Genomic DNA, 18313 nt, shown 5'->3' on the forward strand with positions numbered 1-18313 from the left:
GATGTACAATAAAGAAATTAGGATTTTTACGTCATACTTGCCTGTAAAATCCTTTTCTTGGAGTGCATCACAGGACACAGAGGTCCCTCCTATCTTTTTTGCGATATTTATTTCTTTGCTTTAAAACTGAGGTCCTTCCTGTGTAGGAGGGGTTATATAGGGGTGGACTTCCTGTTTGACTATCTGCCAGTGTCCATCCACCAGTAGGTGGCGTATAACCCATATAGTCATTTTTATGGTTGCTCTGTGTCCAGTGATGTACTCCAAGAAAAGGATTTTACAGGTAAGTATGATGGAAAAATCCTAATTTTTTGTAAGTCCCATATTAAATGTGAGACCCAAAAAGATTTTGAACTCCTCCACTGTTAATGGTTTCCATTCATAGGGACGGGCATAACTTAAATTTGGGTGGTTGGCTATAAATTGTCAGACCTAAAGGTTGCACTGGTCCACGAATAAATGTAATCATTGGTGAAAAAAAAAAATCAATGGGTGCAAAATTTTCTGTGTTGTCCTGGACACCTGGGTGTGCAGTAAAAGGGGGGGGGTGTATTAGCTGCTCCTTAGTTAGGGGGGAAGCCATAAAGGATTTTCAAGTGCATAAGGGAGACTGGCATGGGCTCTAACCCTTTATGGCTGACGTGACACCCCACTAGTACCTGGCCTTTCATGCTACTGGGGTAGCCTACTCCTCGCCAGAACGCCTTTCTTTGGTGGGCACATATTTCTTCTTCTTCTCTGATTCTGTTACAGACCCACTACTTAACACTTATCAGAATCGGACACAAAGTGCTCCTCGCTGCTCTTGTTGGTCATACTGAGGATTTGATATGCCTCCTCGCTGGTAAAGAATTTTTTTAGACATGTTGTACGCTGGCTGTGGTGACATACTGCTCTGATGGGGACACTGGGACAGATGAGGCCGCACCGCTGGGTGCAGATGAAGTCGCACTGATGAGGTTGCACTGATGTACACAATTGAGGCTGCATTTATGTGCACTAACTAATGCACTGCACTGATGAAGCGGTGCTGATGAAGCTCCACTGATGAGGCAGCAGTGTTGGGCACTGTAAGTTTTGTAAAAATGTTGTGACTCCCTGCCCCGGCACAGATCCGTCACAAAGCTGTCAACCCCCAATGACCTGATTCTTTTGTGTTCGCTTGTGACTAACAGTCACCGGCTCTCTGCTCACTGAAAGCTGAGCAATCAGCCGTGTTTGATCGATCAGTTCTCTGTCTTAGAGCTGGCTAGGGACAGATGCAGCATCAGATCTATGCATCCATCTAGGTGAGTATAATGCCCCGTACACATGGTCTGATTTTCCGACGGAAAATGTTCGATGGTAGCTTTTTGTCGGAAATTCCGACCGTGTGTAGGCTCCATCGGAATTTCCGACACACAAAATTTGAGATCTGGATCTCAAATTTTCCGACAACAAAATCCGTTGTCATAAATTCCGATCGTGTGTACACAATTCCGACGCACAAAGTTCCACACATGCTCGGAATCAAGCAGAAGAGCCGCACTGGCTATTAAACTTCATTTTTGTCGGCTCGTCGCTGTGTTCTTGACGTTCAGAATTTCCGACAAGATTTGTGTGACCATGTGTATGCAAGACAAGTTTGAGCCAACATCCGTCGGAAAAAAACATGGATTTTGTTGTCGGAATGTGCGATCGTGTGTACGCAGCATTAGTGTGTTTTGTTTTTTTTACAAGCCCATACTACTTTTTTTAAGTAGTAGATGTATTTGGATTATTTTTGGAAAATAAAATTATCATTTAGTGTTAAAGTTTTCAAACGCTCTGGCATCTCACAAAGAAGTGTTACACTTCTGCTTGCATGTTTTCACTGCATGGCAATGAGGGAGCCTCCTATGACATGGTTGTCTGGCCAGTAATGGCATATTGAAAGGCTTTGATCCTTGTCTTCTGGCAGAGTGATGTAGAGTAGTTGCAAGCATCAAGAGTTCAGTTGTATGGCATAGGCTGGCTTGTACATATATTGCCTTTTGCTTTGATTTTGTAGCTAGTGGAGTTTTGACTTGCTATATATACACTGATCAGCCATTCTCACCACCCACTATAACCCATCAAGGTATGGACTTCAGACCTCTGAAGGTATGCTTTGGTATTTGGCACCAAGCCATCAGTAGCAGATCATTTTAAGTCCTGTAATTTGCAAGGTGGGAATCGGACTAGTTTTTCCAGCACATCCAACAGATGCTTGATTGGACTGAGATTTGGAGAATTTGGAGGCCAAGTCAACACCTAAAACTTGTGTTCCCCAAACCATTTTTGAGGTCATCAGACCAGGCCACCTTCATCCATTACCGTATGGTCCAGTTCTAATGCTCATGTGCCCATTATAGGCGCTTTTAACTGTTGACATGGGTCAGCATGGGAACCCTGACCGGTCCGTGACTATACAGCTCCATACGCAACAAACTTGCAATGCCTTTGGGGAGATTTACTAAAACTGGTGCACTCAGAATGTGGTGCAGCCGTGCATGGTAGCCAATCAGCTTCTAAACTCAGCTTGTTCATTTAAACTTTGGCAAAAAATACTGGAAACTTATTGCTTTCTATGCAGAGTTGCACCAGATTTTGCACTCTCCAGTTTTAGTAAATAACCCTCATTGTGTTCTGTGACACATTTCTATCAAAACCAACATATTTTTCAGAAATTTGAGCTACAGTAGCTCTTCTGTTACATAGTTAGTCAGGTTGAAAAGAGACACAAGTCCATCCAGTTCAACCATAAAAAAAAAAAAACCCAAAAAACATCCTACAATCCAATATACCCAATTCTATACCCATAGTTGATCCAGAGGAAGGCAAAAAACCCCAGCAGAGCATGCTCCAATTTGCTACAGCAGGGAAAAAATTCTTCCTGATCACCCAAGAGGCGATCGGATTTTCCCTGATCAACTTTACCTATAAATGCTAGTACCCAGTTATATTATGTACATTTATTAAAGTATCCAGGCCTTTCTTAAAGCAATCTACTGAGCTGGCCAGAACCACCTCTGGAGGGAGTCTATTCCACGTTTTCACAGCTCTTACTGTGAAGAAACCTTTCCATATTTGGAGATGAAATCTCTTTTCCTCTAGGCGTAAAGAGTGCCCCCTTGTCCTCTGTGTTGACCGTAAAGTGAATAACTCAACACCAAGTTCACTATATGGACCCCTTATATATTTGAACATTGTGATCATATCCCCCTTATTCTCCTCTTCTCAAGAGTGAATACATTCAGTTCCTCTAATCTTTCCTCCTAGCTGATCTCCTCCATGCCTCTTATCAGTTTGGTTGCCCTTCTCTGCACTTTCTCCAGTTCCCCGATATCGATGAGGTCTTACTAATGATTTGAACAAGGGCAAAATGATTCTCTCTCTCTCTCTCTCTCTCTCTCTCCTCTCCTCTCTCTCTCTCTCTCTCCTCTCTCTCCTCTCTCTCTCTTCTCTCTCCTCTCTCTCTCTCTCCTCTCTCTCTCTCTCTCTCTCTCTCCTCTCTCTCTCTCTCTCTCCTCTCTCTTCTCTCTCTCTCTCTCTCTCTCTCTCTCTCTCTCTCTCTCTCTCTCTCTCTCTCTCTCTCTCTCGACTTTGCTCGCTTTGGAAACCGCAGCTTGGCATTGCATGCTATTATTGAACTTATGATCTACCAAAACCCCAGATCCTTCTCCACTACGGATTCCCCCAGTTGTACTCCCCCTAGTATGTGTGATGCATACATATTCTTAGCCCCCAAGTGCATAACTTTACATTTCTCAACATTAAACCTCATCTGCCACATAGTCGCCCAATTAGACAGAGCATTGAGGTCAGCTTGTAAATTGGAGACATCCTGTAAGGACGTTATTCCACTGCAGAGTTTGATGTCATCTGCAAAGACCGAAATGTTACTTTTGATCCCAGACCCAATATCATTTATAAAGATATTAAAGAGTAAGGGTCCCAGCACTGAACCTTGGGGTACACCACTGATAACCCCTAGACCATTCAGAGTAAGAATCATTAACCACTACTCTCTGAATTCTGTCTTTTAGCCAGTTTTCTATCCATTTACAAACTGATATTTCCAAGCCTGTAGACTTTACCTTACACATGAGCCGTGTGTGCGAAACTGTATCGAACGATTTTGCAAATTCCAAGTATACCACGTCCACATCCACCCCTCTGTGCAAGGTTTTACTTACCTCTTCAAGTGAATCGGGCTACACGGCCAGCCTTCACTCACAACATGCATTAATAAGCCTTGACTGCCCCTGACCCTGTCGCTGGTTTTCCTTCATTGGAGCACTTTTGGTAAGTCCAGACCACCATAGACCGGGAACATACTACAAGAGCTGCAGTTTTGGATTTGTACTAACCCAATTGTCTAGTCATTACAATTTGGCCCTTATTAACAACTTAAAGACAGCCCCATAGCAGTTTTACTGCTACAGAGCGGCTCTCCTGTGCAGAATCACATATGTGTATGTGTGTGTGATTCGGTACTACCACCTGCAGGCTGCTTCTGCTGTGATTATGCTGATCTGTGGGTGCAGGGCACTGGATGTCTTCCGGCACCCGCCGATCATCGGTAAAACACACAGAACTATGATCTGCCTATGTAAATCCATCTCTTCCCTTAGTAAAAGCACCTAACACATTACACAAAAACACTGTCTAGGCACACATTTAACCCTTTGATCGCTCTAGATGTTTAACCCCCTTCCCAGCCAGTATCATTAGTACAGTGACAGTGCATATTTTTTTTAGCACTGATCACTGTATTCGTGTCACTGGTTCCCGAAAAGTGTCAGTGTCGATTTGTCCGCCGCAATATCGCAGTCCCATTATAAGTCGCTGATTGCGGCATTACTAGTATAAAAAAAAAATCCATAAATTTATCCCATGGGTTTGTAGACACTATAACGTTCATGTAAACCAATCAATATACCAATATACGGTTATTGGGATTTTTTTTATCAAAAACATGTTGCAGAATACATATTGGCCTAAATTTATTAAGAAATTAGATTTTTTGTTTTTTCCTGAAAATTGTCGGTCTTTTTTGGTTTATATCGCAAAAAATTAAAAACCTAGTGGTGATCAAATACCACCAAAAATAAGCTCTATTTGTGGGGGAAAAAAAATTACATACATTTTATTTGTGTACAGCTTTGCACGACTGTGCAATTATCAGTTAAAATAACGCAGTGCCATAATTTAAAAAATGGCCTGGTCCCTGGTCATGAAAGGGGGTAAATCTTCAGGCGGTCAAGTGGTTAAAGTCACTCAAATCCTCACACTTGCCTTTTTTTTCCCTTTGCTTTTAACACCTCTGCTTCAGGAGCAATATATTCACTTGCTGCCTAATATATCTAACCCACTTTCATATGCCATTGTAAGGAGATAATGTTATGAATGAAAGTGAGGGTAAATGCAAAGTTTTAACACAAGAACAAGGAGAAGAAATTACCAATAGGGACACTTTTTAATGACAGTTGTCTTAGAGGAGACTTCTCACTTCCTGTTTAATGTAACGGACAGAAAGTGAAGGAAAATCTCCATAATGGAACAGAGATGGGGGAAAAAACAGTAATTTTAAACATTTCTCCTTGAAAAACAATTGACCTTAGATGTACTAAAACAGCGGTCCCCAACCTTTTTGGCACGGGGGACCGGTTTCTGTTACTACATTGTAATATATAATGAAATAGTTCAACTTACTATAGTGCAGAATCAATGGGAGCCCTGAGCTTGTCACTTGCCACCATAGTCTGCATCGAGATGCAGCATCACTTGCCACCGTCGCCTACCACTAGATGCAGCGTGTCACTTGCTTCCGTCACCTGCCACTAGATGCAGCATGCCACTTGCCACCCTTAGCCTTCCACCAGATGTAGCTTGCCACTAGGGATGAGCACGATGTTTGAGTCGCACGTAAGTTCGTCTCGAACATTGGGTGTTCGCCGAACAGTGAACAATATGCGGTGTTCGCGGCAAATTCGAAAGCTGACGAAACACCGTTAAAGTCTATGGGGCACTAACATGAAAATTCAAAAATTCTAATTTTAAAGGCTTATATGCAAGTTATTGTCATAAAAAGTGTTTGGGGACCTGGGTCCTGCCCCAGGGGACATGTATCAATGCAAAAAATTTTTTTTTTAAAAGGTCAGTTTTTCGGGAGCAGTGATTTATTTATTTATTTATTTAATACTCAAAGTGAAACAATAAAAATGAAATATTCCTTTAAATATGGTGCCTGGGGGGTGTCTATAGTATGCCTTTAAAGTGGTGCATTTTTCCCGTGTTTAGAACAGTACCACAGCAAAATTACATTTCTAAAGGAAAAATTATCATTAAAAACTGATCGCGGCTGTAATGAATTGTCGGCTCTTGGCAATATAGATACAGATAATTTAAAAAAAGCATGGGATTCCGAATCGGGGTCCCTCTACAATCCATACCAGGCCCTTCAGGGCTGATATGGAAATTAAGGGGAACCCTGTGCCAAAATTTTTTTTAAAATGGCATAGGGGTCCCCCCAAAATCCACACCAGGCCCTTATCCAAGCACGCAACCTGGCAGGCCGCAGGAAAAGAGGGGGGGTGAGAGAGCGCCCCCCCCCCTCCTGAACCGTACCAGGCCCCCCAAAGCACCTTGTCCCCATCACCACAACCCTTGCCCGGTGGTTGTGGGGGTCTGCGGGCGGGGGGCTTATCGGAATCTGGAAGCCCAGGTGACCCCCGCCCCCCTCTGACGCCACGGGGACTTCCCCGTGGCGTCAGAGGGGGGCGGTGTCACCCGTTTACGTCACCGGGTGGCCCTGCCCTCAGTTATATAAGAGCTGTCAAAGCGAAGACTCATCAGGCGGCGGAAGCCTCCCGTGGAGGTGGGTCGGTCCCGGCTTTTTTTTTTTCTTTTTCGGTCCGTCGGGCGGCGTGCACTTACTTCGTGGTCCTTTTTTATTTTTTAATAAAGGACTTGTCCCAAGCTGTGTCTTGTCTTTTTTACCATTTTGACACTTTTTTGTCAAATGGTAGGGGTACATTTGTACCCCGTTACCAATTCACCCAGGAGGGAGGCCAGGATCTGGGGGTCCCCTTGTTAAAGGGGGCTCTCAGATTCCGATAAGCCCCCCCGCCCGCAGACCCCTACAACCACCGGCAAGGGTTGTGGGAATGAGGCCCTTGTCCCCATCAGCATGGGGACAAGGTGCTTTGGGGGGCTACCCCAAAGCACCCTCCCCATGTTGAGGGCATGTGGCCTGGTACGGTTCTCTCTCGCCCCCCCTCTTTTCCTGCGGCCTGCCAGGTTGCGTGCTCGGATAAGGCTCTGGTATGGATTTTGGGGGGGGGGGGGGCCCTGCACCTTTGTTTTTTTTTTTTTGGCGCAGTGTTCCCCTTAATTTCCATATCAGACCCGAAGGGCCTGGTATGGATTTTTGGGGGACCCCCCACGCAATTTTTTTTTTCTTAAATTTTGATTCAGGTTTCCAATTATCTGTTGTTCAATTAGCCACGATCAGTTTTAAATGACAATTTTTCCTTTTAGAAATGTCATTTTGCTGTGATACTGTTCTAAACACGGGAAAAATGTGCCACTTTACAGGCATACTATATACACCCCCCAAGCACGATATTTAAAGGAATATTTCATTTTTATTGTTTCACTTTAAGCATTAAAAAAATCACTGCTCCCAAAAAAATGGCTGTTTTAAAAAAAAAATTGCATTGATACACGTCCCCTGGGGCAGGACCCAGGTCCCCAAACACTTTTAATGACAATAACTTGTATATAAGCCTTTAAAATTAGCACTTTTGTTTATTCATGTTCGTGTCCCATAGACTTTAATGGTGTTCGTGTGTTCTGCCAATTTTTTTGCCTGTTCGCATATTCTACTGCGAACTGAACAGGAGGGTGTTCGGCTCATCCTTACTTGCCACCCATAACCTGCCACCAGATGCAGCGTGCCACTTGCCACCCATAGCCCGCCACCAGATGCTCACATAGAGGCCTAGCTGTGTGCGAGCGCCCAGGCGCCTATGCCTCCTACCAGCTCCCCCTTCAATCTCCACTCAAGGAGACTTTTATTGTGCCTTTGTTTACAGCAGCGCCAGAGCAGGCTGGCCTCGTGCTGCCTTTCCTCAACGAGGTCTGACACACCAGAGCCCTGGTATAGTGAACGCCCCTCCCGTGGCTGGCTGTCTCATGGCAACTCAATGTCCCCCTTCGGCCACCAAATGGCTCATCTCCAAGCAGCCACCATGACGCTGTCCGATGTGCCTCCTCCCAGTGGCAGTGCGGCCTGGTGTCTGACGGGCCACAAACTGGTACTGGTCTGCAGACCGGTGGTTGGGGACCCCTGTACTAAAAGGTCTGCATTAATAATATGCAGTGCTGTGATGTTTTGCTGACTGTAGTGCCTTGTGGCAAGCAATCGTGTTCACTAGAGTAAATTGGATGTGGTTGATTGGTAGAAAAAACAACTAATATGAGTTCAGCCAATTCTGTGGTTGTTATAATGAATGAGAACCAAATTGCTTGAACTGCAGTTCGCCACATATAATTCACTACTTGCAGAAGTTAAAAGGATCTTCTCCATGCAAAGGTAAATACGTGGAGGCACCTGTAACTATCTGGTAAACTAGAGGTACTTTTCTGTACTGTACAGGTAATAAGAATAGAACCCGGGATAGGATACTATCCAGGTTTTCCACCTATCTGAGAAAGAAGGATGCAGAAATCAGAAGTTCACTGATGCGTTTCATATTGTACGCCGATCTGTAGTCATAGCAACTGCTAGTTAACCTGCAGCCTAGCATTATAGGGACTGATGTTAAGAAATTTGATGCAAGATTACAGCTGTCATTCTGCTTTTGGAACAATGACATCTGTAATGTGTTTAGTTATAGTATTTATAAATCAAGCATTGTACCTGCATGTAAAGCCTTCCTTTGTAGTGAGCAGCTCTTTTCTTTGGAATGAACACGTGAAAGCAGAACATATCCAATTATCACCTTAGCCCAGGAATTGTCAGACGATTGTCACACAAGACCCTAACTAGATCCAATAGCCCATGTGATCATGTCACCAGGAACTCCAGAAAACGTGATTGCCAATAACCTATCCCTGACTGTGCAGATTTGGTGCCCTCATATCCCCTACCCTCAAAGAACAGGAATTCTTAACCACTTCAATACTGGGCACTAAAGCTGCACGATTAATCCATTAAAAAATCTCTATCGCGATTCAACCCCCCTCGCGATCTTAAAGCGGAGTTGCGCCTGGGTAAACAAAAAATTTTAAGTCAGCAGCTACAAATACTGCAGCTCCTGACCTTTAATATAAGGACCCTTGCTGTCCTGGGAGCCCGCAATGTCCCTCGGCTGCGTGTGCAGTCGCCGCCATCATTACTAACGAAAAAACAGGAAGTGAAGCCATACGGCTTCACAGCCTGTTTCCTACTGCGCATGCGTGTGTGCGTGCATATTCTGAATGGTCCCTGCTCTCTTCTGGGACCTGTGTGTCTCCCAGAAGGCAGCGGGGGGGGGCGATCTTTCCCCGGAAGTGGGAGCAGATACCTTCATTTCACAGGTATCTCCCCCCTCTCTCCTGAAAGGTGCCACCGAAGGTGGGGGGGGGGGACCGATCAGCAGAAGATCCATTTATGGGTGGAACGCCGCTTTAATACAGCATTTCTTTGATTCATGTTAAACAAGTGCAGAGGCGTTCTCTGCTCACTCGCAGCTGTCAAAAGAAAAGGAGAAAAAAAAATCAGCCGGCAAATGTTTATCAACAGCGATAAAGAGAAACCATGTATCTCTTGGTTCTTTTAGATTAAAGGAATGAACTTCCATCTCTAAATGAGGTCAGTCTAACCACTTAAAGTGGAGTTCCACCCAAAAATGGAACTTCCACTTTTTGGATTCCTCCCCCCCCTCCGGTGTCACATTTGGCACTTTAAGGGGGAGGAGGGAGCAGATACCTGTCTAATACAGGTATTTGCTCCCACTTCCTGGCATAGATCACTGCGGTGATTGCGGTGACCTACGCCACTTCCGCCGCCTACCCCGTCCTCCCCCTCTGTATTCTGTGAGACACAGAATACAGCAGGGACCTGAGAGGACGCGCAGCACGACTCGCCCTTGCGCAGTAGGGAACCAGGAAGTGAAGCCGCACGGCTTCACTTCCTTATTCCCTTACCGAGGATGGCGGTGGCAGCAGCCGAGAGCCGAAGGACGGATCGGCTTCGGCTGCTGACACCGCGGGCTCCCTGGACAGGTGAGTGTCCATATATTAAAAGTCAGCAGCTGCAGTATTTGTAGCTGCTGGCTTTTCATATTTTTTTTTCAGCAAACCTCCGCTTTAAAGAGGAACTGCAGTCTGCTCACATAATTTGTAATAAAAACATCTTTGCCATTCTAAAGCTTCCCTCCAATCACTTTGCATATTATTTTATATATACTGTGATTCTTTACTTGCCAAATATGCTGCAGAAATCTTCCCCCAAACATTTATATATATATATATATATATATATATATATATATATATATATATATATATATATATATATATATATATATATATAAATAATATACACATAGTGTGTGTGTGTGTGTATGTATGTAACAATAACTCTCGGTGGAGCTGCTGGTTTAAGCGGGCTTGTTACCTTCACTCTCCTTCCCTCTTTTTCACCGGCACCGGGTCTAGGGTTCCGTTGAGTTTACCTCTGGACGACACTCGCACCAACACTTGAGTACGTTTTCAATGCTTTATTAAACCATCAACGAAGGAAGTAGCAGGAAAGAGGCAGAAGGAGAACTGCAGAGGAAAACTCAAATACCTTTTTAGTAAGATTCTTGACAAATGTCCTTTGGGTTGGATACTTCAATAGAATGCACTCCCTTGGTGGAATACACTCCTTGCACGCATGGATAGGCCTCTCTCACTAGCCTAGCAGCCAGTACGTAGCACGAACAAAAGTCTCTGCCACAGACTTATTTGGGATAAACCTGTACGATCCTCTGCCACAGGATGTATTGGTTTTCTTGTGGGGAATGTCAGTCACAGTGCTGGAACCTTTAAGCCAACCCGGCAACACTATGCTGTATAACTACTTTAGGATACGTCCTCCAACCGAGTCACCAGGCCCCTCTCCAGACCAGCACGTTGCATGATCCTTCCATGACGGGTCCTCCCCTAGGATCCCCTCGGTTGTCCAGCTTCCTCCCTTTGGGTAGACAGCTCAGGACCATTCCTCGGCCGCTGTAGTAGGCCCCAGACATGCTTCTGGGCCCACCCCTGCGCCGCAGCAACGTGGGCCTCCGTTCCGGAGGCCCACGAGATAGCTCTCTAATGCATACCTGTCGGCCAGGAGGGCCAGCAGGTGGCTGTGAAACGAACCCCAAAATATGGCGTCCATCCCATAAATACCCTCGTCCAGAATGCAACTCGGAGGACCACCTCCACCGAGTTGTCTCCGGGACAGAAGAGCATCCATACGCTTCGACACGTTGCCCTTCCAACACCAGCCAGTGGTAACAGCGACACCCAGGGCTCAGTATGGAAACACATGCAACATCAGCCAAGCTGAAACAGAGGCAAATCTAACCTTCCTAACGAACAAGTTACTAAATTTACCTATCAGATGGTAGATGGCAAATCTACCAGCACTACATATATATAATATTTAGCAGAGACCCTAGAGAATAAATTGGAGATTGTTGCAATGTTTTATGTCACACTGTATTTGCGCAGCTGTCTTTGAAAGCAATTTCAATTTCCTCTCCTCTTGAAGCTCACTGTATTTGTCTGTTTTCTTCGGTTTCTCAGCAGATTGCTGTGATCGATCGGCCTCCTGGGCTGGTATCCAGCTTTCTTGATGACTTCTCTGCCTAGCCACCCTACTGTCCCACCTCTGTATTGCCCACTATCATTCTTGGTGATTTTAACATCACTGTTAATGTTAAAACTCTTGTGAGGCTGTGGCATAAAATGAAGTCCCTGTAAAGCAGACCATGGATTATGCAATTTTCTTTCCTGCAACCACAGGTCACCACAGTCAGTGTTGATGGGGGAATCCCTCCCATGGAGCTATTGTGTTCTGTCAGCAGGTGGGCGCAGGAAACTATCCCTGCCGGGAGAACACAGTGATTACTGCTAGCAGCTATAGCCACTGGCAATAATAGCATGCTAAAAATCCAACATGCTGGTTGTACCCAAGTCGATCGACGGATCGACTTGGGTACAATCAGCCTCCCCCATAGATAGATGGATCAGATCTAGTCCCTGCTGAACCAGCAGAGATTCGATCCATCTATGGCCTGCTTTCGACATCCATCCTGTAAAAATCTGCCCTCCTCTTATACAATTCCTACCTTGCATTTCCAAACTATTTCTTCACTTTCGCTACACTGCCTCATCCAGTCTGCATCCACTCTTTTCTCTTTTAAGGCAATGTTCACACCTTTGCATGTTAGGTGTAATGTGTTTAAAAAAATAAATACAATAAAACTACTTGGTGCATCTTTTGATGTGCTTTATCAACACCCACAATATATAGTGTTCATTAGTAACACACCTAAAACGCATGTAAGGAGATCGGTCTTTTTCATAAAAGTGGGGTCACAGATGTGAGCCGAGCCTTACTCTCTACTTTTGTTACCCACTAAATCATTCACTGCTCAGGACATTGCTAGTCGTTTCAAAACAAGATTGAATAAAGAAATTTTGTGATTAGATCTCCACTGTCTAGATACACTATATTACTAAAAGTATTGGGGCGCCTGCGTTTACACGCACATGAACTTCAATGGCGTCTTAGTCCGTAAGGTTAATATTGAGTTGGCCCACCCTTTGCAGCTATAACAGCTTCAGCTCTTCTGGGAAGGCCGTCCACAAGGTATAGGAGTGTCTATGTCTTGTGAGGTCAGGCACTGATGTTGGACAAGAAGGCCTGGCTCGCAGTCTCCGCTTTATTTCATCCCAAAGGTGTTCTTTCGGTTGAGGCAGGACTCTGTGCAGCCCTGTTAAGTTCCTCCACCCCAAATGGGCTCAACTATGTCTTTTATAGACCTTGTTTTATTGCAGAAATTGTCGGCCTTTTTTTTGTTTTATAGCTCAAAAAATATAAACCACAGAGGTGAGCAAATACTCCCAAAAGAAAGCTCTATTTGTGGGGAAAAAAGGACATCAATTTTTTTTGGGTGCAGTTTCGCACGACCACGCAATTGTCAGTTAAAATAACGCAGTGCAATATATTAAAAAATGGCCTGGTCAGGACGGGGGGTAATACTTCCAGATGTTAAGTGGTTAAAAAAGAACTGAAGGCTTTTTTCTTTTTTTTTTTTTTTTCCATTTTGGATAGATAAAAAGAGGGTTATAACACTTGTCAGGGATTTGTTTGCCATATGTATCTTTATCATCTGTTTGAAGATTTCCCTTGACTTCCTGTCCCATAGCCAAAACAGGAAGTGAGAGGAAATCCCTTGGGGACCCCCAGGTCACCAGATCTAGTGTCCCCATTGGAAGCTTTCCCCGCTATTACTTTTCTGGGGACAACCCACAATTTGGGATTTTCTCATTTTCAATGATAATGGTAAACAGGACACATTGAGAGGGTGAATCTCCCTAACAGGGGTACAGACAGCAATAAATAAACTGACAGGTGTTCAAATCCCTAGTTCTAATCTAGTTTTCCCTTTTTAGTTAATCTTTAAAGTGGCACTTCACTCAAAACGCGTTTTCCTTTTTTGTAGATTGTGGAACAGTTAAAACTTCTGTCAGGTTTTTATTGTCTGCGGCCCTGTTTGGGAGATTCATGATCACCTTCCGTCCTGGTTTCTCTTGTTATCCAAACTTTTATTTATGTCACCAGAACAGGAGTAGAGGAGACCTCTTTAAATTGGGACACTTGTTACCATGACAGCTGTCAAACTTGGGCTTTTCCCTGACTTTGGGTAGATTTCCTCCTATGTTGTGTATTTTTCCAAATGGTCTCTAAAGTGTACCTGTCTATGTATGTATAATATATTCTAGGCCAAAGTTGCTGGGGAACAGCAGGAATTAGTGACATCATTCAGACATGAAGCAAAATGACTTTGAAAATGCATGATTATCAGTATACTAGCAGTGATGTCATTAAAATGTACATTTGTTTGTTTTACTTTTATCATGGCTGCAGAGGTACCACATGGACAGCTCACCGGTGAAGAAATGTGTTCTGTTGTGTGACAACAAACTGCGTCTGAACGTCATCCAGGAGCTCTTCTGCCTCCCGCTTATAGAGATGCAGATGGGTAAGTTGTGTAATGTTTTTTTACAAGTGTTTGTTTCTCCATTACATGCACATTCCTGTCCTTTAGGCTGGGTCCACACTTAAGCGAATTGGATGTGGGTTTCCCTCGCATCCAATGCGCATGACAGGAGACTGTAAAGGGCACTCAATAAAGCCAGATCACACATCTTCGGGGTAGCTGCGGAGCAGATTGCACAAGGGTCCTGTGCGTCTTTGGCCCCATTTTCAGGTCTGAATTCGGCCCAGATTCTTCCCTGAAATGGAGAATAGGTATGCACCGCATCAGCAGAAGGGAGGAGCGGGCATAACTTCTTTCTGTGCTGATCTCCTCTCTCATAAACTTGAGTGTGGACCTTTGGAGTATAAATAATAAGGATAAGCCTACAATGTAGCTGGCAACTATTAGGACTTAACTCATGATGTACCTGCACTTTTTTCAAAGTTTCCGAATTTGTGGAATTAATCTTTAAAGGCCAACTCCACCTTTTATACCATATTGTTACAGCCATATTTAAAAATATAACATGGTGCAGTGGCAAGGCAGGTGGGCCTTAAAGCCCACAGGTCACACATATGTGTTCACGTTGGCTGAGGTTTCTGTGCTGATAGTGCTTTTACTGTGCACTCCCAGAACAGTGACCAAGCTGTCACTGAGAACTCGTGGTCTCTAGTTGTAATAGGAAGCTGGACGGACTCCGTATCATGTGACCACTGTGACAATCAGTGGTCACGTGATTGGGAAGTTTTCACCATCCTCTCCCAGAAGACCCAGTTAAAGGGCTGCAGCAGGAAAGAGTTAAAGCAAGCTTTTTCCATTCCCCAATGTGTGTAAAAATAGTGGTACTTTCCTAGTCTGCACCATCAGCCATTTCAAACACAATCCTTCTTTCTCCAACTCATGTAGACTAAGAACACCATAAGGTGCTATTACTGATACACAAATGTGGACTTAGCAAAAATGACTCTTGTCAGAGCCTCCAATAAGGATAATGGTAAGCAGCACAGTAGTGACCTTACCATATATCTTTCCTAATCTCCAGAGACCAGCTGTCAGAGGCAGCAGCCTTAGATCTCACAATGCAGATATACAGCTGTGAGGCCATAGGCACGGTAGTGTCTAGGTCAACCTTTTTAACACAAAGGAACCCTTGAAAAAACTTTCCAGTCTCAGGAAACGCCTGCTAAAAATGACTATCTACAACTCATGATACATTAGTCTGATGGTCAATGGGAAGAATGCTCCTTACACTTGTGGTCATTGGGAGAAATTACCCCTTTACAGATAGCTAAAAAGATAAATGGTGTCAGTGGGAACTTATCTGAGAGGCAGAAATTGCTCAAGGAACCCCTAGCAATCGCTGGAGGAACCCCAGGGTTCCATGGAACCCTGGTTGAGAAACCCTGGTCTAGGTACACTCTCACACCAGGAAGACCACTGCTGTTTTTCAGAAGAAATTCCAGACAAAGGGTCTACATTTCAGGATACTACTTGGACCTGAACTCAAACAATTTTTTGTTATAGGGAGCATTCAGAAATGTTATTTAAGAGTGTAGTCATCTAGTTAGTTTCATAAGAAAAAGATTGTTGCTGACCAGGTGACTGTCAACAACAACATGGAGCTGGGTGTCAGGTCTTTTTGAGAACATTTATCCAAAGTGCATCCTGAGATTGGCAAATTGTCCATGAGTATTGGCACCGTCTTCTGACATAGAAATCCCATGGCCTTCATAGTGGACATAGTGTTGTGGTTATGACTAAAACTAGCTATGCACACATCGAATTCCTGCTGAATCAGCCAAAGTTCTTCTGTGGTTGGCCCTGTCAGCAACACTCAGGTTGACAAAAGTTGATGTTTAAATCGACTCTTGTCAAAGGAACCAGGTAGAAAAATGCTGGCTGAACAGTTCTTGCAACCAATTAGGCGCAGGCGATGTTCGAGTATTTTAACAACCGTAGCGGAGGATTTGGTAATCTGTGCTGTTGAGCATAGACGGAGCAATCTGTTTTGAATTCCTTCATTCAGCCAACAGGTTGATAAAAAAATGTGCATGTTTGGCCAGCTTGTATGTGAGTGTTTTTGAGTGGCACCAAGCTGTATCAGAATCTCAGAAGTAAGAGCTCTAAAGATGTTCATAGACACTTGACTATGGTTGGAGGATCCGCCTGTTTTATTATTAATGATTATATAGTGATAGGGATGTCCATGAATGCATTGATATCAGCATACACAGGCAGAAGATCTAGGGTAAGAGAATAACATTGTATATGGTGGGGTGTTTTAGTCCATTAAACTATAGGATCAGCACCTCCTTTCTAGATGCTGGAATGGTAAACCGTGTAACCCTTTTTTTTTTTTTTTATTCCTCTTGGGGTCTCTGTGGCATCGCAAAGTAGTCCTTTTCTTTCTGTTGAGTTTCTAATTTTACATAATCTATTGGACAAACCAAATGGAGGAGTGAGAAGACCAAAGATCCCATTTCAAGTTGTGTGAAACTAGAAGCAGATAGAGATCTTGCTGCTTAAGTCTCCAAGTGGCAAAAAGGCTGTGTGCAAAGATGCTTCAAGATTTTAGGAGACAAGTGTATATGTGTTTGTGTGTTAGCCTGTTATACAAAAGGTTGGATGGTGTGCACACATTTAACTGCTGTTTTAATGTCTATAGAAAGATTTTAACACAAACTCAAAATGTATCTGGAAAACAACCTTCAATTCTGCATAGAATTGTGAGATTGAGAATGGCACCTGACCCTTCTTCATTAGTCATACATCCAATAATATATCTGGGAATGGTAATCAATAAGCCACTAAAGGAAATGTATACCGAGACAAATATATTACCTGCCATTGCCAGAAATACAGGTTGCCTTCGTGTCATGTTGATCCAGTGACTTCAGTATTTTGACTCCCTGCCTCAGAATAAGTACACAGATCAAAGTTTCAGATCTGAAATGTTATTACTTCAGATGTAGGTCAGCAATAGTCCTAAACCTAAATCCCTTTTACAGGTTAATGTTAGGCTGAGCACTTACAGATGGTTGGAGTTAGCGGTAAGCATGTTGTTGAACAGCCTTCCAACCGTTTTTACTACATTCATAAGTATTCTAAACAAATTGGACACTACACATGCGAGCAGCTATGAAGCCGTCCATGTACAAACCGTCACTGGGACACCTGCTGTGGCGTTCTGTGGCTGCCAGCCACTTCATCTCACAGCAGATGTCTCTCTGATAGGCAGGATACAAAGCATTACAGTGTCATTTTTAAATGATTTGGCCTATTTGCATGTTTTCTGAGCATTTGTCAAGCATTCAGAACATTTCTCAGATACTCTCAAATCTCTACTACCTGCTTAACAAATGTGCTTTAGGCATTTGAATTCACCATCTATAAATACTCAGCTTAAATGTGCAATTTAATCCAAAATGCCACTTTCAATCTGTAAGGCTTGGCGAGTTCAATGACTTACTGATGACTTTTCTTAGTCGTACCATACGGGACCCAGAATTGTATTCTGGAACATTGAGTACACTGCCACCTGCAGAAGGTTGAGAACTGGCAAAGCAATGCAGAAAGGACAGCCCTATATACTGTATACCCTCTTACTCCCAGTATGCCTCAGTTTTTTTTCTAGTCTCTTTTTGGGATATATTTTGCACCAGAAGAATACAAAAAAAAAATCATCTGGGGAAACCATTCATTCCTGTGGCTAAACAGTGGGGTTTGTTTTGTTTTTTTCTGGCCTATTTTAGTCTACTGAAAGGCAAAGGCCTGGAACTCTGTTCAACTTTTAGACCTGCACTCATATATTTGCTAAGTCCAGAATCTAGTTCTCTACTCATTTTGGGGGCAACCCCACTTATTAGAGTGTAGGGGGGGGGTGTTGTCTGCCTTTGTGGCCATTTGGTTGCAAGACATTTCAGATACTTAAGTCTTAAGTGTTGTATCCAAGGTTTACAAAATGAAATTATGGCCTCATCCTCAATCCTGCTTCCTGTTGTCAAACTTACCAAGATCTCTGC

The 18313-nt window shown here is 43.7% G+C and overlaps 1 protein-coding gene across 2 annotated transcripts in view; it reads left to right on the forward strand.

Moving 5' to 3' along the window:
- Positions 1–18313, forward strand: part of WDCP (WD repeat and coiled coil containing) — a 60783-nt gene that overhangs the window by 28935 nt on the left and 13535 nt on the right. For both annotated transcript variants that reach the window (XM_073625317.1, XM_073625318.1), the window contains exon 4: positions 14180–14294. In XM_073625317.1, the coding sequence (XP_073481418.1) occupies positions 14180–14294 (115 nt within the window). The remainder of the gene's footprint in view (positions 1–14179; positions 14295–18313) is intronic.

Source organism: Aquarana catesbeiana, linkage group LG04, assembly GCF_042186555.1.
Source record: "Aquarana catesbeiana isolate 2022-GZ linkage group LG04, ASM4218655v1, whole genome shotgun sequence".
In the NCBI taxonomy this organism is placed as follows: domain Eukaryota; kingdom Metazoa; phylum Chordata; class Amphibia; order Anura; family Ranidae; genus Aquarana; species Aquarana catesbeiana.